Here is a 21,781-nt window from a genome sequence, read left to right as displayed (position 1 = left end):
GGGGTATACGCTACCTGGGGTGTTGATTGGCAATAGATCGGCCCTGAACGTCCTACCATTATCCACACTAAACAGATTACCTGTGGATAGTTCTCACATGAAAGCATGCTAAAATATAGTAAGGGCATTTGATGGTACAGAAAGAAGGGTGATGAAAAGAATTGAAATACCTCTTTTGATCGGCCCAAACACATACGAGGTGTACTTCCTGGTAATGGATATCAAGCCTTTATATAACTGTCTATTGGTGGATACATTCAGTAGGGGTGGTGCCTTCATCGTTGCACCAAAAGTTGAAATTGGTAACTGTAAATGCTGAAGAAGACATCATTGCAGCAGTGACCAGTGATGCTCCATATATAGAGGTAAATGATGAAAAAACCAAATACTCCTTTCGGTCTTTGGAATTTGTGAATGAGACATTCGTTACCGAATGGAATAGGATCCCAATACCAAAGCTATGTAGGACTACAAGAATGAGCTTGCAGTTGACTGTCGGAAAGGGGGTCTTACCAGGAAGAGGATTTGGGAAATACCTTCAAGGAAAGGTTGAGGTGCCAATGATGAAGGACAAATAAGACCGTTTTGGCTTAGGATTCAAGCCGAACGCGAGACAAAGAAAAAAAGAGCTAAAAAAGAAGCAAGAAAGAAAGAAAACATGGTTGAATGGGGAGGAGATCAAATGGGAACCAATGATCTTCCCCCATATATCGAAGAATTTTGTGTTAGGAGGAATCATTCACCTTGAGTGGGGGACACCAAGAAAGGAAGCCATAGAAGGAACGTTGGAAAATTTAGACATCAACGCCACATACAAAAAAGGGACTGGAGGAGAGAATTTGTTGGGCATTCGCCCTTATGAGCCTTGAAGCGTTCTGAACAATTGGACTGCGGAAGAGATTCCTATAGTCTTTAGAAATAACATAGAGTAATGTTCAAAACACACTTATTGCTCTAGGCCTAGGAGTAATAAGAATTCTTTTTATGAAATAGGTTTATGTTCAAAATTATTATTTCAATAAAATGCATCTTTGCTATCATTTTGAGCAAATATTCTTTCCATTCATAATTCCACTATACAGATATTTATTTTTTTATTATTTTGTCCTTTGGATGTTATCTCAAATATTCTTTTATTCTTCATTCATAAGCATACCATGTAAATGATTATTCTTAAATTCTTTCATTCTTTGGATCTTTCCTTCGCCTTTATAACAGGTCCCCAGATATCAATGATATGAGTGACGATCCTAATAACTCAAAGTCTCCTTTTGAGCAAGATAAGTGTATGGATGATTCTCAGGGCTTTGAAGACAAATTAGTTTGTGATGCATCTCCTGATTTGTTGGGGATAGTAGAAAAAGATAAGAAACAAATCCTACCTTAGAAGGAGTTAGTAGAAATTGTGAGTTTAGGGGAGGATAAAGAGGTGAAGATCGGAGCTTGCATCACTGTGGAGACAAAACATGACCTCATTGAATTACTCTAAGAGTTTAGAGATGTTTTTGTATTGTCGTATCAAGACAAGCCTAGGCTAAACACTGATATCGTGGTACACCGACTCCCCATAAAGAAAGAGTGCAAACCAGTCCAACAAAAGCTCCGAAGAATGAGGCCTGATGTCTTGCTGAAAATAAAAGAAGAGGTCGAGAAACAATTTGATGCTTGTTTCTTGCAAGTGGTTAAATACTCAGAATGGGTAGCCAATATTGTCACTGTCCCTAAAAAATATAGAAAAGTACGAATGTGTGTAGACTACAGGGACTTGAACAAGGCCAGTTCGAAAGACAATTTCTTATTGCCAAAAATCGACACTTTGGTGGACAACACAGCGGGTTATTCACTGTTCTTCTTCATGGATGGTTTCTAGGGATTCAACCAGATAAAGATGCATCCTGAAGATGTGGAAAAGACCACCTTTGTAACCATGTGGGGAACATTCTGCTATAAAGTGATTCCATTTGGACTGAAAAATACGGGAGCAACATACTAAAGGGCTATGGTAACCTTGTTTCATGACATGATGCACAAGGAAATCGAAGTTTATGTTGATGACATGATTGTAAAATCCCGAACAGAGAAAGAACACGTACAAGTCTTGAGGAAATTGTTCTTGAGATTCAAACAATTCCAGCTGAAGCTCAATCCAACAAAATGTACTTTCGAGTCTAGGTCGGGAAAACTGCTAGGATTTGTAGCCAGTGAAAAGAGGATCGAAATTGACCGAGATAAAGTAAAGGCTATACAAGAATTGCCTTAGCCATGCACTAGAAAAGAAGTTCGAGGTTTCCTAGGAAGACTAAATTACATCGCACGGTTCATTCCACAACTAAATGAGAAATACGACCCTATATTCCGTCTTCTTAAGAAACACAATCCAGTCGTTTGGGATGAGGAGTGCCAGAATACTTTTGACAAAGTCAAACATTATCTATCCAATACCCCAGTACTGATGCCACCTAGCCCGGATAGGCCACTGATTTTGTACTTGACAGTATTCGGGAATTCCATGAGATATGTGCTTAGTCAACATGATAAGTCAGGAAGAAAAGAAAAAGCAATATACTATCTCAGTGGGAAATTCATTGAATGTGAGACAAGGTATTCGCCAATCGACAAGTTATGTTGCTCCTTGATCTAGACAACCCGAAGATTGAGATAATACATGCTGTACCACACAACTTGGCTCATCTCAAAACTGGATTCTCTAAAGTAAATGATAGAGTCGACTCCTTTGAATGGAAGGATGACCCGATGGAAAATTCTGCTATCCGAATTTGATATAGTCCATGTGAATAAAAAAGCTATAAAAGAGAGCGCAATAGTAGATTTTCTGGCCAAAAGAGCTTTAGAAGATTACGAGCCTTTTAACTTTAATTTCCCGAATGAAGATTTAATGTATGTTGCAACTACTGAAGAAGACTCTCAAGAAGGTAATGCCTCAAATGCTGTGGGTAACGGAATTGGAGTAGCCCTGGTATCCCCAAATAGAGATCATTATCCCTTCACTAGTAAATTGGATTTTGATTACACGAACAATATGGTAGAATACGAAGCATGCACCATAGGCATCTGTGAAGTCATAGAGCGTAAGATCAAAGTGTTAGAGGTATATGGGGATTCTGCACTAGTGATCTATCAACTCAAAGGTAAGTGGGAGACGAGAGACCTCAAGTTGATTAATTATCGAAGGCTGGTTCTAGAGCTAATTAAAGAGTTTGATGACATCACCTTCTGCTATCTTCCGCGAGACGAAAATCAAATGGCTGATGCTTTGGCTACCTTGGCTTCAATAGTTAAAGTAAATAAATAAGAGGAGGTGAAACCTATTCGGATGAGTATCTATGGGACTCCGGATCACTGTTGCAACATCAAAAAAGAAGAAAAAAAGTACGACCAACCTTGGTACCACGATATACTGCGATACATGAAGAATCGTGAGTACCTTGACTAAGCAACTGAAAATGATAAAAGGACGCTGAGAAGACTGGCTAGTGACTATGTTTTAGATGGAGTGATACTATATAAAAGAAGAAAGGATCAAGTGCTACTAAGATATGTAGACGCTATCGAGGCTAAGAAAATCTTAGAAGAAGTCCATGAAGGTGTCTGCAGAACACATGCCAACGGCTTCACAATGGCCAGGCAAATAAAGAGATTCGGATATCATCGGTCCACCATGGAAGGAAACTGTATCAATTACACCAAGAAATGCTATAAGTGCCAAATTTATGGAGATAAAATTCATGTACCTCATTCGTCTCTGCATGTTATGACTTCTCCATGCCCTTCTCTATGTGGGGCATAGATGTTATTAGGCCGATCTTGCCAAAAGCTTCAAATGAGCATCGATTCATCTTTGTGGTCATTGACTACTTTACCAAGTGGGTAGAAGCCGCTTCATATGCCAATGTTACAAAGTTAGCAGTCAGCAAATTCCTGAAGAAGGAAATTATATACCGGTATGGAATGCTAGAAAGGATCATCTCTGACAATGCCTTGAACTTGAACAATAATACGATAGCAGAGGTCTGTAGTCAATTCAAGATCAAGCACCACAACTCGTCACCATATCGTCCAAATATGAATGGCGCAGTGGAGACAGCCAATAAGAACATCAAGAAGATTGTGAGAAAAATGACTGGAACTTATAGAGATTGGCATGAGAAGTTACCATTTGCCCTCTATGCTTATCGAACGTCTATCAAGACCTTTATCGGGGCAACGCCTTTCTCACTGATTTATCGAACGGAGGCGGTTTTACCCATTGAATTTGAAATTCCTTCCCTCAGAGTTTTGTTAGAGTTGAAGTTGGATGAAGCGGAATGGATCCAGTCTCGATACGATCAGCTGAATTTGATTGAAGAAAAAAGGCTAAAGGTTATTCGTCATGGCCAGATGTACCTAAAACGATAATGTGAGCTTATGACAAAAAGGTTCACCCGAGAGAATTCCATGAGGGAGATCTGGTATTGAAAAAGATCCTTCCCATACAAAAGGATTTAATAGGGAAATGGATACCAAACTGGAAATTGACCTTATGTGGTAAAAAAAGCGTTTTCCTGAGGAGCATTGATTCTAGTCGAGATGGATGGTAAAAACTTGTCCAATCTTGTGAATTCAGATTCCGTTAAGAAGTATTTCACCTAAAAAGGGAGAGGCCAAGGGGAAAACCCGCAAATGGTGCTTTGAGACCTTTTAAAAAAAGAAGAAGAAGAAAATAGAGAGGCCAAGGCGAAAACCTGCAAAGGGCGCTTGGAAACCAAATGTGGTTTTGAGTTGAAAACCCGAAAAAGGTTTCAACTTTATCAAAGTAAGCACACTCAACATCATCCACAGTGACAGAGAAGGTTGTCTCCATTCCTTGAAAGAGAATTAGTAAATGAAAAATCTGAATGACTAACCCAAAAACATCTAGTCGTGGTAATTCTGCAAAAAAAAAAATATTCTCAAGAAATGTTTCATGCAAAGGAATAAAGACCATGATATGTGTGACATGAAACTAACTTCATATAAATACGGACCATACAATTGCTCATAGGGAACAGAACCAACAATCATACACAAACCAGGCAGGTAAAAAATGACTGTAGCTCCTAACCAGTGAAAGATCAAAACCCATAATAAAATGAAATTTTCTTTCAGTGAAAGATTTTTCCATTCATTGTATAACTCTCTTTCTTAAGTGTGCCACCCTTTCAATATATCACCCAATTCTTTCTACCATACCAAAGTAATACAAGGTACTAGTAAGCACACAATTTATTGATCCTTTATCCTTAAAATATACAGCCAAATTTCAGAGCCTACTAGACAAGGCATGTAAAAAAATAGTAATAAAAAATAACTGAATAAAACCAAAAATGGCATATAAGAAAATAGGTTATCATGTAACCTTTACTATTTAGAAGAAGAAAATTTCTACCAACAATGTTGTAGCAAAGGTAGGGCAAAATCCAAATACTAATTAAAAACAAAAATTGATATAGGAAGCAAAAAGCATACTCACCTGCAAGCATGGAAGGATAGCAGGTCTACGTTGCTGTAAGAAATGAATGCACATCAAAACATAACTGCAAAAAAAAAAAAAATACTAGTTATAAATAATAATTGATAAAAATAAATAAATAAATAACAAGAATAGGTGACTTTATAGTTGCAAGTTAAATTAAGCAACCCTCTCTCTAGATACATGAATCCTACCTAAATTGGTATCATCACAACTTATACTTTTATCTCTAATTTTACTCATTTCAAAGCAAACCAAATAGACTAACCACAAACACCATTGAAATATGCTGTTCAGGAATGATGTTGCTAGCTATGGGAATAGCATTATAGTTGTAAACATCATCACAAACAAAAGATACTTGTAATTCACTTCAACTTGTATAACCGAAAGGCATAAAATTAATCCCAAACCCAGAAAAAATTAAAAATAAAGAAACAAAGAAAGGCATAAATTGTCAAGCATAAAATTGGTTAAAATGTGGAAAGTAAAGAACAAGAAGAAAAAAAAGAGCTTTAAATGAACTTAAAAAAGATGCCATACCTTAAGCCAAGACCCTGCAGACAGGAATGAGATTTGCTTGAGAAAGAGAGAAAGGGAGGAAATGAAACAGCAGCGTGTAATTTTCCTAAGAAGAGAAGATATGCCACAAACTAAGGAAAAAGGGAAGAGATATAATAAGAAGATGAAGAACGGAAGAAGGAGAAGGACTTTTACCTGGATGAAGAAGGAGATGGAAAATATTTTATAGAAATAAAATCAGTAAGACATTTTCCCTAAAACCCATTCGTTTTACTCGTGTCTTGAAAAAAATTTTACATTTTGTAAAATGTTTTCAAGTTTCCAAACACTGTAAAACTAGGAAAATATTTTCCAGGCAAACAAACGGACCCTAAAAAACTATTATTTTAAACCTCGCGAGTCCCACATTATACAAAGCAAGTAGCTGGCTCAAAGGAAAACGATGAAGTTGAAATAAAAAAATTGTCAATTTGAATTTTATGATACAATAAATGGTTAAAATATGACGTTAGTCCCCGCACTTTCATAAATTTAGATTTAATCTCTATACGTAAAAATTTAGTCTTGCAATTGTTTTGATTTAAAATATCAATTCAATCTTTAATATTTTTTGACAAAATTTGTCAATTTGGCATGTTGATTAAGTTAATCTCATGTGATGTGTCATATGGTTGAGGAAAAATAAACATGTTAAGTTAACAATTTTTAATAGAAACTACTAAAGATAATAATGATTTAAATGAGATTTTTTAAATTAAAAAAAAAATAAGAGAATTGAATTTTTATCTTTTAAAGTATAGGGATTAAATATCAAATTCTCCTCCAACATGGTTAACATCTTTGTTAATGATCTCTGCCTCCATGAATGGAACACTGTGCGATTCATTATCCCCTGAGTAATCTTCATCCTAATTTTGTTAGAAATAACCATTGGTTCTGTTTCAATGGCACTAATTTTGAAAAAAATTTCACTGACTTTGAGATCCAGTTCTTCATGAATTCTACTCAGATGTTTCGTGATAATCATGAAAATTCTTCTAGTAAAAGAATTGCAATTTAAAATGTTACTGTCTGTAGCAATGAACTCACCCCATTTTGATGCAATACTTTTAAAAGTTTGGAGGCACCATGCAAAAGATGGGACATTATCAAAAGATTTGCAAAAGCATCTTTCAACAAAAAGAAGTTTCATAGGTAGGTGATCAAGAAAAAGAGATATAAATAATTAAAACTTCATTTTATTTGAGGAAATCTTCCTTTTAAAATAATTTATTAATTTTACCGATGATCACTTTTAAAATCACTTAGTTTTGGGGTAAATTTTTTTAGTTAAATAAAGTTTTGGAAACACGATTTAATTTTGAAATTCAACATTTGCAGATAAGTTTGGTATTATAAAAAAACGTTTAACGGTTCTAAATGAGAAATAAAAATAAAACAGGAATTAAAAACAGTCCAAAAATCCAAAACAATCCAACGAAACAAAAATAAGTTAAAGTGGACAAAATTTAAGATTACATAGTTGTTGGGGACGATGCTGGAGTAGAGCAAGTAATGTGCTAGAGATACCGTGTAAGAAGGATTTGCAAATGATCTATTTTATTGGATTAGGTGATGGGAAATTGCAACGCTGCACCTCGGTTATGACAACATCGTGTTTTTAAATTAAGAACCACGAATACAAGCCAATAGCCGGCTGATGACTCACACAAGAAGGGATAAAAGATGAAATAGGAAATTGTAAAGTAGAGGATAAAAGAAACAAGAAATATAAGGGTGAAGATTTTCTTTTAATTGTTTAATTTGCTAAGAAAATTAAATATAAGGATTTCTTTCAATTTTGGAATCTATCATTGTGACGCTTTTATTGACATATTACTTTAATTTGTGTTAAACTAAATCTTCTTAGATAATATATTTTGATATAACAAATTAAAGTGTTTTTATATAAAAGTAAAGTTGAGCAATTTCATAAAAATCAAGTTGAAACGGTTTCAATTGAGTCAAATATTTTTAAATATATTTTAATCATTTTCAAACAAGTTCGAATTACTCCAGAATGAAAAGTATCGATATTTTTTATTCAACTACAAGATCTCAATATCAAGCCTACAATAAGCATTCAACTCCAACAAGACTAACAATATATAATCTTTAGCAAAAGAGAGAAAAATGAGAGAATATCACCAAAAACGCAGCTGCTGAAAAATGTATATTTTTGACGCTACAAGACTCGGATGAAAAATCCGACCGTACAAAGTCAAGAACACCTTATCGTCTAGCTGCTGTCCAAAAATCAGCTCAATCGAACCACGGATGAACCTTCGATCGAAGAGTTGATCACTGCTGCACCAAACTTGAAAAAAACTGATTTTTATCTTCTCTCTTTTTCTCCAACGAGCTTCAATCTCATTCTCTTTCTCTGGATGAAATTGAGAATTTTTCTCTCAATAAAAATGCTGCCCACTCCTACGTTAAAAGGCCAAAAAATTGGCTTTTGACAAAACCAAAGAAGGCAAAACATTGTGGCAGAAAATATGGGTTTCCCACATAGTGGGACCTATACCCAACAAATCTCCCCCTCCAACTATGTGGGGAATGCCTCCATGCCAGAGGTCAAACAATATGCTTCAAACTTTCCTCTTGGTAAGGCCTTCGTCAACATATCAGCACCATTATCATTAGTGTGTATCTTCTCAAGCTCTAATAGCTTAGCTTCAAGAACATCTCGTGTCCAATGGTACCTCACATCAATATGCTTAGATCTAGCATGAAAAGTTGAGTTCTTACCAAGATGAATAGCACTCTGGCTATCCCAATACAGGACATACTTCTCCTGAGTAAAACCAAGCTCATGCACAAACTTCTTCATCCAAAGCATCTCCTTACACGCTTCGGTTGCTGCAATAAACTCTGATTCCGTGGTGGACAATGCAACACACTTTTGCAGTCTTGATTGCCATGCCACAACAACCCCCCTGCATAAGTGATTAAGTAACCTGAAGTAGATCTCCTCGAGTCAATGTCTCCGGCCATCTCTGAATCTGTATACCCAACAAGAACAGGTTTCTCATTGCCGAAACAAAGTTTCATGTTGGAAGTGCCACGAAGATATCTCATAATCCACTTCACTGCATTCCAATGCTCTCTGCCTGGATTAGAAAGAAACCGACTAACTGTACCAACGGCATAAGCCAAGTCTGGTCTCGTGCAAACCATTGCGTACATCAAACTACCCATGACTGAAGAGTAAGGAATTTTCTGCATCTCTTCCTTCTCCTTTTCTGTGGAAGGACTATGCTTAATACTCAATCTAAAGTGCATAGCAAAGGGAGTATTCACCGCTTTAGCTTTGTCCATACTAAACCTTTGAAGTACTTTCTCAATGTACCTCTCTTGTGATAACCATAATTTCTTGGCCTTTCTATCACGTGTCAATCTTATGCCAAGAATTTGCTTTGCTGGCCCCAAATCCTTCATTGCAAAGGATTTACTCAACTCCTGTTTCAACTTCTCAATTCTAGAAGCATTCTGACCAACAATAAGCATATCATCAACATAGAGCAAAAGAATAATAAAATCATCACCAGAGAATCTCTTAACAAATACACAATGATCAGAAGTAGTCTTCTTGTAGCCTTGCTCCCCCATAACAGACTCAAATTTCTTGTACCATTGTCTTGGAGCTTGCTTCAAACCATACAAGCTCTTCTTCAATCTGCACACATAGCCCACTTTCCCTTGTGCAACAAAACCCTCTGGCTGCTCCATGTAAAGCTCTTCTTCCAAGTCACCATGAAGAAAAGCGGTTTTCACATCCATTTGTTCAACCTCTAAGTCATAACAAGCTGCCAAACTCAGTATAGTTCTTATAGAGGACATCTTCACAACTGGAGAAAATATTTCTTCAAAATCAACCCCCTTTTTCTAAGTATAACCCTTGACGACCAATCTAGCTTTGTATCGTGGAGATAAAGACTTCTCTTCTTGCTTCAACCTGTAAACCCACCGATTCTTCAAAGCTCTTTTGCCCTTAGGCAGTTTCACCAATTCAAGGTATGGTTCTCATGCAAGGATTGAAGTTCGTCTTTCATCGCTTCAACCCACTGATATTTGCATTCACTCTCCATAGCCTCTTCATAACATCCAGGTTCTCCCCCGTCAGTCAAAAGAACATATTCATCAGGAGAATACCTGACAGAAGATCGTCGATCTCTGGATGACCTTCGAAGTGGAACTGCTGGTGGAGCTATAGGTGCTTGTTATTGATCATTCATAACATCATCCATAGGAGTATCAAAGTCACCTATAGTCTGATGGTCACCACTAACATCACCATGCACATCATCCTGGATAGGATCTGGTGAAGAGTCTAGGGGAACCGGATTCACATCGATCAAGTCACCACTACCTTGTGAATCCATTTTCTCGTCTTATCAATGTCATCAATGGTTTGATCCTCAATGAAGACAATATCTCTGCTTCTCACGAGTTTCTTCTGAACTGGATCATAGAGTCTATAACCAAACTCACTATCTAGACCATAACCAATAAAAATGCATTGTCGAGCCTTGGCATCCAACTTGGATCTTTCATCCTTTGGAACATGAACAAATGCTTTACAATCGAACATACGTAGGTGATCATATGACACGTCTTTACCAAACCAAACTCTATCTGGAACATCACCTTTCAAAGGAACACTAGGAGACAGATTTATCACATGTGTCACTGTATTCAAAGCTTCAGCCCAAAACGATCTTGGCAACTTTGCATCTGACAACAAACATCTGACTCTCTCAATCAATGTTCGGTTCATTCTTTCAGCTAACCCATTTAACTGTGGAGTCTTTGGTGGTGTTCTTTGATGTCTGATTCCCTATCGCAGACAATACTCATAAAACGACCCTGTGTACTCGCCACCATTATCAGTACGAATGCACTTCAACTTCTTCCCTGTTTCCCTTTCAACTGATGCTTGAAACTGTTTAAACACCTCAAAGACTTGATTTTTAGACTTTAAAGTGTAAACCCATAGCTTTCTTGAACAATCATCAATGAAAGTTACAAAATAAAGTGCACCACCATGTGATCTTACTTTTATCAGACCACAAATATCTGAATGGACCAACTCTAGCAATTCTGATTTTCTATGAGGAGGATGGCTTCTAAATGAAACTCTTCTTTGTTTTCCTGCTAGACAATGAGCACAATTCTTCAGTGTAGCATTCTTTAAACCCGAAAGTTGATTCTTCTTCGCTAAACAGTTAAGCCCCTTCTCACTCATGTGACTGAGTCGTTTATGCCACAACTCAGTTGAGCTGTCATTTACTGTCACATTCACCGTCTCTCGAGAAGTCAAAGCTTGCATCAAGTACAAATTTGAGCTCTTCTTTCCTCAAGCCACAACTAAGGAGCCTTTAGTCAGCTTCCACTGCCCTTCACTAAAGGTGTTACAGAATCCCTCATCATCAAGCTTTCTTGCAGAAATCAAATTCAAACAGATATTCGGTGCATGTCTGACATCCTTGAGAATTAACTTTGTTCCATTGTTACCCACCAAGCTAACATCTCCCATACCAATAACTGAAACCAAACCGTCATTACCCATCTTCAATACCCCAAAATCACTAGGAGTATAAGATGTGAAGAATTCCTTCCTCGACGTGACATGAAGTGATGCACTAGTATCAATCACCCAACTAGTCTCGTCGCATGCTAGGTTGACCAAATTCTCATCACAAATAACTAACAGATCTTTACGAACAACAGTAGCAACACGCTCGGATTTTTCATCGTCATTTCGATCGTGTTTATCACCACCACCTTTGTTCTCTTTCTTCCACTTGAAGCAATATTTCTTGATATGACCTTTCTTACCACAATAATGTCACTCAAAGATTCTTGTATCTCGATCTTGACTTGCTTCGGCTTTTATCTCTACCCTTTCCATCTTTGTCTCTGTTTCTCCCCCTGTTCTCGATAACCAACACCTCGGACTGTGATGTAAAACCCTGAGATCTTCTTCTAACCTCTTCATTCAACACACCACTCTTAGCCAAATCCAAAGTAATAATACCCTGTGGGGCAGAATTAATGAGCGAGACCCGAAAGGTCTCCCAAGAGTCTGGTAGAGTAGCAAGCAACCAAAGTCCTAAAATCTCGTCATCAAATTTGACACCCATACCAAGCAACTGATTCATCACACTCTGAAATTCACTAACATGGTCAGCTATAGACATTCCTTCTTTATATTTCAGCGCTATCATTTTCTTCAGCAAAAACAACTTGTTATTGCCCAACCTCGAAGCATACAAGCTTTCAAGCTTCTCCCATAATGTTCGAGCATGTGTCTCATGATCAATGTGGTTGTAAACATTTTCTTCAAAAAATTTCCGAATAAAGCCACACACTTGTTGATGCTCAAATTCCCATTCTTCATCACTTTTCGAATCGGGTTTTTGAGTAGTAAAGACTAGAAGATGCAAAGCCTTCACAAACAACAAATCCTTCATTTTATTCCACCAAAGCTGATAATTTGTGCCATTCAACATAATCATCTTGCTCGTATTAATTTCCATAATTATCTGACACAATAACCAAGCTCTGATACCAGTTTGTTGGGAAGAAACCGAACAACCGAAACAAAGCGAAAGCACAACCGATGTTCTTTCTCTCCCTATAACTCTTGTCAAAAATTATGGCAAGCACAATAGCACAAGATATGTTCTCTAGCAACCTTAATCAACCACAAATCAACTAATGCAACCACAACAAAAATAAATAGAGACACCGGTATTTTTACGTGGAAAACCCCTCTAAATCAAGGGTAAAAACTACGGGACTTTAGAGTCCGATCAAGAGCTCCACTATCATCAAATGTTAAACTACAAGATCACAATATCAAGCCTACAACAAGCATTCAACTCCAACAAGGCTAACAATATGTAATCTTTAGCAAAAGAGAGAAAAATGAAAGAATATCACCAAAAACGCAGCTGCTGAAAAACGGGTATTTTTGACGCTACAAGACTCGGATGAAAAATCCGACCGTACAAAGTCAAGAACACCTTATCGTCTAGCTACTGTCCAAAAATCAGCTCAATTGAACCACGGATGGACCTTCGATCGAAGAGTTGATCACTACTACACCAAACTTGAAAAAAACTGATTTTTCTCTTCTCTCTTTTTCTCCAACGAGCTTCAATCTCATTCTCTTTCTCTGGATGAAATTGAGAATTTTTCTCTTAATAAAAATGCTGCCCACTCCCACGTTAAAAGGCCAAAAAATTGGCTTTTGACAAAACCAAAGAAGGCAAAACATTGTGGCAGAAAATATGGGTTTCCCACATAGTGGGACCCATACCCAACATTTATGACATATTTTAACCTAAATATTTTAGTGATTCACTACAAAAGGATCAAACTTGTCCTTCAACCAATAGATTGAAAATCTCAGTCATGCCTTTACCGATTAAAAACTACATTTTTCTAAAATCTATTTTATTTTAATTTCCTTTATAAATCTAAGAATTTATTAAAGGTTCACATACAAATCACAAAAGGTCTTTTTCTACCTAGGCTTTAAAAGCTGATGACGCCATTTCGGTTTACATGCATATGTTCTAACTTCATTTTTTTATTAAAGATTTATTAAAGTTTTGTTTAGATTAATGATGATAACGTGTTATGAAATAAAATAATAAAAAATGAAAAATAGGAGAGTAATAGAGAACAATTTTTAACAATTTTTTCTAAAGTTTATATTTATAGACATCGAAATAACAATAAAATAAAACATTACTTCTAATGAATATTAGAGTCCTAAAGTACATTAAACTTATTTTTATCTTGATGAACATCCACTTAATAATGAAATATTTATAACACTTCTCTTGAATATCCATTAGTAGATGATGTGCCTCATTAAAACCTTACTAAGATAAAATTCCTATGGAAAAAAAAATTCTTAGTGAAGGAAAAAAAGTACATAAATCTATAATACGCATAACATGCTGCCTCATTAAAGAACTTACCAGGAAAACTCAGTGGGACAAAACCTCGGTTAAGGGAAAAAAAGTATATCGCATATTTACTTTCCCTCATGACAACATCACATATTATCTCATATTCTATTTATTCCATCCTGAATACTAACATTTCAAATGATCGCTTGAATGATGTTTGATCAACATTTATATCATCATTCTTCTAAATGTCATGAGTGAGGAAGAATTTTGGAGAAATATATTTCGATCTCTTCAGGAGCTCTGGCAATAACCATAACAAACTTTGATCATGATCCTTCTACAAAAATACATATAGTTATTTTGGATTATCTTATAATCTTCCTTCAACTACAATCCACTGAGTCTAATTTACTACATATGTTCAAATCATTTCAATTAATATAATTATTCACACAAACATATTGAACAATTTCCTAGAAATTTCTATATCTTTCCGGCATTCTAAATCCTTCAAAGATTTTAATATGAACTTCATTATATAGTGATTCATATAAAAGACTATAACAACACTCATTAGACACATATCAAATTTTCATGCACTACCAAACTAATAAGATATCTAAAGGTTATTGCATTGACCATAAAAAAGTATATTTCATAATCAATTCTAGGACTTAGTGAAAAATTATATTTTCCTTATTTCATTTTTGCAAAACTACTTAATTCATACCCTTATTGGCTTTATATATTTAGATATTTGGACTATTGGTCCACTATATTTGGGGCGTGTGATAAGCCATAAAAGTAACATATTTTTAATCCCATTCTTGATGCGTTTTGGATGGTTTATTGTGTAAATTAGTGAATTTGATGCTCTTAATCCTTTATATTCATGTTTCTATACTTAGGTGAGCATAGGGGAGTGAAAGGAGCGAAAAACAAGCCAAAATCGGACAAAAAAGTTGTTTTCAGGATCCACATGCCCATGTACCTTGCCCGTGTCAATTTTGCAACCTACTTCCTAGATACGCGAAAGAACCCAATTTTTAGGCTTTCTGAGCATTCTAAAGTCTATAAATACCAATTAGAAGAATACTTGAGGGGGTACTCAGAAAAGATTAAAGAAAAGACTCGAAGAGCACTATTAGAGCCAACTCAGAAACAGATCTCCTTCAAGATTGAAGATCTCCTTTTAACTTCTTTTAAAGTTTTATTGAATTTCTTTATGTATTGTAGTTTTTCTGACTTTGAGATGTTTTCATTTTGGATTATGAACTAATCCCCTAGATACATAGGGGAGATGAAACCTAGGATGAATCCTATTATTTAATTTCTGTTTTACGCGATAAATACTTGATTCTTGTTCTCAATTATGTATGTTTATTTCGTGTTTTAATATTTTTGGGATATTAATTCATGTTTAATGTACTTATTTTAGTGGAGCAAAAGTCCCTGTTTAAGAGTAGATCTACAATAATTGAGTGGAGTTGCATGCAATTCTAGAAATAGGACAACATAAATCTACCGAATTAGAGTCAAATCTAATAGGGGCATCCATAGATTGGGTTAATACAACAATAGGGGTTTTAATTAGAAAGAGATTTCAATTAATCAACTTAGAGTCAGTTGTTCTCAATAGGGGTTTTAATTAGAAAGAGATTTCAATTAATCAACCTAGAGTCAGTTGTTCTTACTCTCGAAAGAGATATTAACATAATTTAGGGATTTCTACAGATCAAGACACAAGTGAATAAATTGTTTAATTCAGATTCAGAATAATAGGTGAAGTCTAGGTGAAGTCTAGGTGGATTCTTTCCTAGGTATTGTCTTTCTCTTTGGTTATCTTTGATTATTTTCCTATTTCATTCTTTGTTGCATTCTTAGTTAAATTAGATTATTAAATTTAGATTAAAAAAATCACTCCAATTTATCGGCTAAATAATAGAAAAACAGTAATTACTAATACTTTTAGTCCTCGTGGATACGATATTCCCTACTCACCATAGCTGTACTATTATTCGATAGGTGTGCTTGTCTTTGTCATAATTATAGTTAGTTTAGTGACCATCAGTGTGACATATTTACTTCTTAAATTCTATAAATGAAAGTATTGTTCTTAAACAAATCATTAAACAATTAATCTTGCAAACTATAGGTTGTGATTTGATAACTCACAAGTGATTAACTTATAGATGCATCTACCAAAATCAAATCAAAACATCCAATTGTTGGATAAACTGGCCCATATTTCTTTTAGATATGCTAGAGATTTAATCTCAACTTTTGTTAGTAAAGTTCTAATAATCCATATTCTTTGAGAACAAGCAACATTTAAAAAATCTTTAAAATAAATAATCTTCAGGTTCATTGATAAACTTCCATGTAAATTCTCATTTTACCGCATCATTATAGATCGAGATGGTCTAACCGGTCATGCTAACTAATTAGTATATTTGGACTAGTAAACTTGTGGTTTACTATGCATGTGATTCAATAATACTAAGGTAAGCTCCTGGTTTACCATCACATGTGATTTAATCATACAAACAGATATACTAGCATTATATTGAAGAAAACACCAAATTAATAAGTCTTAAGGTAGTTATAGATTTCAACTTTGAAGCATCTAAATATAAAACATTAAACTCAATACAATAAAATCATAGCTTGAACCCCATGCATTTGTTGCAAATAAAATCTATCAATTTTCAAAATTTGCATAAATAAATATTTCATTTGTATAGATATATGTGCAAAATTAAGAAAAACATATAAGCATGCCATAAATGAGCAACAATTAAAAATTGGAACAGAGGATGAAACTACTAATCTTAATTTCAACATTAATCTTATTATCAGTCTCCGCATTATCTTTAATTTTCAACTTTTTGTGGTGAGAATAATTATTATGACCACCACTTTTTATTATTATAGAGCGACTTACTACATCCATATACAAAATTACGTCCTATAAATTCTTATGTATTGTTACATTTGCTCCAGGAAATGAAATAGATGGAGTAGGATGGGCTATATGTCTTCTTTTAAGTCTACATAAAATTATTTTTAATTCAACTATAATTCTTAAATATGAGATGATTTGTTAATAGAGTTATTTGTATACGATTTATTAATAAATACCCAAGACGCAAGCATTAAAATAATCCTAAGATTTTTAAAATAAATTTATATGAACTGATTAAATTGCTGAAGATAATCGTTGACATTACTAGCAATAAGATACCATTATTGCTAATAAAATAGTCCAAATACACATCGGTTTTGAATTAATTAGTCGTAACTTGTTTTAAAATTTTATGTAGCAATTAATGATTTTATGGTTATGGTGGAAGTTTTGAGTTTTTACTAAGTTTGACTTTTATTATGATTTGTGACTTTTATTTTTGTGATGTATATGTTATATACAAGGTTTTTTTTCGAATTCTTTATATACTTGTTTAATTTTTCATTATAACTAATTCAATATATATTTGTATTTATATTGGATTTATAACTATGTTATCAATGACAATTTTATTTAAAATAATTAAATCTATATATAAAAAGAAAATATATATCCTTCTACTTCCAATTCAACATATAATATATATTTCTTTTACAAATATTAAAATATATCTAATAACCAAAAAATAATTAGCCATAAGATAGAAATCACATGATACTGAAATCAATATAAAATATATCGGACCACAAAATCCACACATAACGTATACATATTATGAAATTAAAAACCCACACATTATTATTCCCTTAATAAAATTTAAACCTAAGCAGATCCAAAATAACCACATATATAAAAATAAAGACTTCTTTTATTTAGTTTTAAAGGGTTTATGAAATATAAATCAGATCCACTGAGACTGGGACGGTGAATAGATTTATAGGCTCCAGTAGCTACATCATTCTAACAGCATGAAGTAGTAGGAGTCAATGAAAGTTGAATCCAATACCTTGAAGCTTTTGTTCTGTAATTTGATTCATTTTTTCAACCATTTCAGGTGACAAATGGTTAACCCAATCTCCTACTTCACCTTTCCTGAAGAAATCAGAGTTGCTAACAGGACGTTCCGAACGTTTTGCAACACTTCTATTCACATCTAGATTGCTCAAGCTCTCGAAACTACACAACTTCACTATTTCTTCCACAGTCTTTTTGTTTTCTTCCTCTGGTGAAAAGGGTACTCCCAAGAACTCTGCAACTTTCCTTACACACCCCAAAGGCTCCTTCTTCACATCTTCATATGTCAAGAACAACACCTTCTTCGGTGACTCCACACTAGCTTTCCAATACCCCAAAACGTGATCCCAAAACGGTCCATAGTGCGAAACCCCATTACAAAACAAGTCAAAGGCTTCCTTTAGAGAAAGTGGTGGTACTTCTTTGGGTCTCAACTTGTTGGAGAAATGCCACTTTGAGACCAAAACATCTTTGGGGTCTCGGCAGATGTAAACGAAACGGCAACCAGAGTTATCATCGGTCATGCGTTTTGGAAACAAAGAGTAAGGAATGTGAGTTGAAAGAAGGCGAGGCGAAGGAAGCTCATCAAGGAAGGAAGTTGACCCATCTTTATGAATATGTCCTTCAAATAAGAGAACCAACTCTTGAGGGTTTAGTTTGCGTAAAGGATGGTCGTTGAAATCAAAAGAATGTCTGTTGATAATGGAGAAAACAAGGGCTCTGAGCCAGGTGGTGCCGCATTTAGGGGAAGTTGCGACGATGATGTCAGTGGGTCGAGTCTTGAAGTGGTCATTGATCAACATGCTTCCTCTGATGGGAAAACTAGACATCCAGAAGCCTTGGCATTGGAAAAGCTCGTCTAACCACCAGCCTTTGCTTCGAGGGAGAGTTGGCACCAGTTCAGCGCAGTTTTTGAATGTCTTTTGATAGCCTTCATCTTGTGTCTCTACTGTCGGAAAAAATTTTGAAGTCTCCATTAGGAAGATGGCAAAGTAGAGGAACTAATTTTCTAGAGATCTTGCAACAAGGATTTGCAAATGATCCGTTATATTTGACTAAAAGTGGGAATTGCGTCTACCAACATCATGTGGTATTTTTAAATTAAGAAACCATTATTTTAAACCTCGCGAGTCCCACGCCATTCAAAGCCAATAGCTGGCTCAAACAAATACGATGAAGATGAAATAAAAATAAAAATAAAAATTTTCAATTTGAATATTAAGATATAATAAGTCACTGCATTTTGATAAAATTTAAAATTTAATTTTATATTTAAAAGTTAAATGTTTAGTACTCCAACTGTTTTGATTTAAAATCTCAATCCAATTATTAAACTCGTTAATATTTATTGTCAAATTTGTAAATTTTACATGTTGATTAAGCTACCCTAATGTGATATTTCATATTATTGATTGGAAATAAATATGTTAACAATTTTAATAGAAAATATCAATGACAGTAACGATTAAAATAAGATTTTTAAATTGAAAAAAAAATAAGGAGACTGAATTTTTATAGTTTAAAGTATAAAGACTAAATATCAAATTATCTTCCAACATCGTTAACATCTTTGTTAATCTGTGCCTCCAAGAATGGAACACTGTGCGATTCATTATCCCCGAAGCAATCATCATCCTGATTTTGTATTTTAGGAATAACCACAGGTTCTGTTTCAAAAAGGAAAAATTTTCACCGACTTTGAAATCCAGTTCGTCACGAATGCTGCTCAAATGCTCCGTGATAATCATGAAATTTCCTCTAGTAAAAAAGAATTGTAATTTAAAGTGCTACTGACTGTGGCAATGAACTCACCTCACTGCCTTCGTCTCTCATAGTGAACAATCTCTGGTTATATTTTCTAAACTTTTCTAACAGAATTTGGTTTTGCTTATATATATATATATATATAACCCATTTTATACTTATCCAAATCAGTCCAAATTAACATATCAACGTTAAATTTTATCTCAATCTATTTATATTCATAAATTACTAATTCAATCTAATTTTAAATTTGTTCATATTATTATTTAAAATATTATATTATTTTAATTAATATTGAATACTTATATATTTTCTTATTTATTAAAATTTTAATATAAAAATTTAACATATTTTTTAATATTTTAATATGTTATTATATATAAAAGTATATAATATAAAATATTACAAACTAAAAAACAGGTTGTAAGTCATTAGCGTCAACTTGTCTGGTACTAAGCAAAGCACACAAGCCAACATGGCATATTGATAAACAATAAAAGTAACACATTTTAATCCCATACTTAGCATATTTTTGGATGATTTATTATGTAATTTAGTGAATTTGGTGCTCTTAATCCTTTAATTTCATATTTTATACTTAGGAGAGCATAGGGGAACAAAAAGGAGTGGAAAACGGGCCAAAAACGGACAAAACAGGCTGATTTAAAGATCCACACGGCCAAGATAAATTCCACATGGGTTGAGCACACGCCCCTGTGAGCTACACGGGATGGCCACGCGCCCATGTGGCAGCCCGTGTTAATATCGCTCCCTATTTCATAAACACGCGGAAAAAGCCAATTTTTAGGTTTTTTGAGCATTCTAAAGTCTAAAAATACATACTAGAAGAGGACCTAAAGAGGGCACACGGAGTAGAAAGCAGAAATTACTCGAAAAACGCCAATGGATTCAACTCGGAAGTAAGATCTCTTTCAAGACTGAAGATCTCCTTTCAATTTCTCTCGAAGTTTTTGGGTTTCTTTATGTTTTGTTGTTTTCCTATTTTTTAGATATTTTTCCCTAAAATTATGAACTAAATTCCCTAGATACCTAGGGAAGATGAAACCTATAACGGATCTTATTATTTAATTTTCTGAATTACATGATAAATACTTGTTCTTGTTCTTAATTATGTGTTATTAATTCTTGCCTTAATATTTTCAGGATATTAATTCAAGTTTGATGTGCTTATTCAGTGAGCAAAAGTCCCTGTTTAAGAGTGGATCTAGCATAATTAAGCGGAGTTGATTGCAATCCTAGAAATAGGATAACATAAATCTGCCGGATTAGAGTCAAATCTAATAAGAGAATCCATAGGTCGAGTTAATGCGACAATAGGGGTTTTAATTAAAAAGAGATTTCAATTAATTAACCTAGAGTCAGTTGTTCTTAGTCTCGAAAGAGATATTAACATAATTTAGGGATTTTTACGGATCAAGACAAGTGAATAAATCATTTAATTCAGAGTTAGAATAATAAGTGAAGTCTAGGTGGATTCTTCCTTGGGTATTGTCTTTATCATTGGTTTATTCGATTATTTCCTTCACTCTCTGTCGCGTTCATTAGTTAATTAGTTTAGTTAATTTTAGATTAAAACAAATCCCTTTTATTTTAGGCTAAATAATAGAAAGATAATTAATACTAGTATTTTTAGTCCTTGTGGATTAGATATTTTGGACTCACTATAGCTATACTACCATTCAATAAGTGCGCTTGCCTTAGTGATTCATAAAACGATCATCAAGTTTTTGGCGTCGTTGCTAGGGAACTAAGATATTAGGAACGCTTGATTTTTTATTAATTTAGCCATTTTTATTTTACTGCATTTTATTTTTATTTTAGTTTTATTTTTAATTACTAATTTTTCTTTTGCTTGCTTCCAGCAGGTTCTTGTAGTCTATGATTAGAAGAAACCCGTCAGGACCTCTACTTTTTTACAGTGAAATTGAAAGAACAGCTAGCAGAAATTGTAGAAAAATAAGGCGAAGTTTACAGTATATAGAGGAAGAGTACGAGGACGATACCAATATTACTGAG

At 34.4% G+C, this 21,781-nt stretch overlaps 2 protein-coding genes across 2 annotated transcripts; one reads left to right on the top strand and one right to left on the bottom strand.

Moving 5' to 3' along the window:
* Positions 1 to 2,716: 2,716 nt before the first annotated feature.
* LOC108465573 (uncharacterized) lies at positions 2,717 to 3,313 on the top strand. The gene has a single exon (XM_017765931.1). It carries the CDS (start codon positions 2,717 to 2,719, stop codon positions 3,311 to 3,313), a length of 597 nt encoding a protein of 198 aa, XP_017621420.1.
* A 14,425-nt stretch (positions 3,314 to 17,738) lies between these two features.
* On the bottom strand, positions 17,739 to 19,046 carry LOC108466793 (cytosolic sulfotransferase 16-like). Its single transcript, XM_017767159.2, has one exon. The coding sequence runs from the start codon at positions 18,955 to 18,957 to the stop codon at positions 17,950 to 17,952; it is 1,008 nt and encodes a 335-aa protein (XP_017622648.1). The 5' UTR covers positions 18,958 to 19,046; the 3' UTR covers positions 17,739 to 17,949.
* Between the last annotated feature and the right edge of the window lie 2,735 nt (positions 19,047 to 21,781).

Source organism: Gossypium arboreum, chromosome 2 (assembly GCF_025698485.1).
Source record: "Gossypium arboreum isolate Shixiya-1 chromosome 2, ASM2569848v2, whole genome shotgun sequence".
Taxonomy (NCBI): Eukaryota; Viridiplantae; Streptophyta; class Magnoliopsida; order Malvales; family Malvaceae; genus Gossypium; species Gossypium arboreum.
This window is presented reverse-complemented; position numbering and strand designations above follow the sequence as displayed.

Coding starts and splice junctions, on each gene's coding strand:
- LOC108466793 (XM_017767159.2), bottom strand. CDS start 18,957: ATGGAGACTTCAAAATTTTTTCCGACAGTAGAGACACAAGATGAAGGC.
- LOC108465573 (XM_017765931.1), top strand. CDS start 2,717: ATGATAGAGTCGACTCCTTTGAATGGAAGGATGACCCGATGGAAAATT.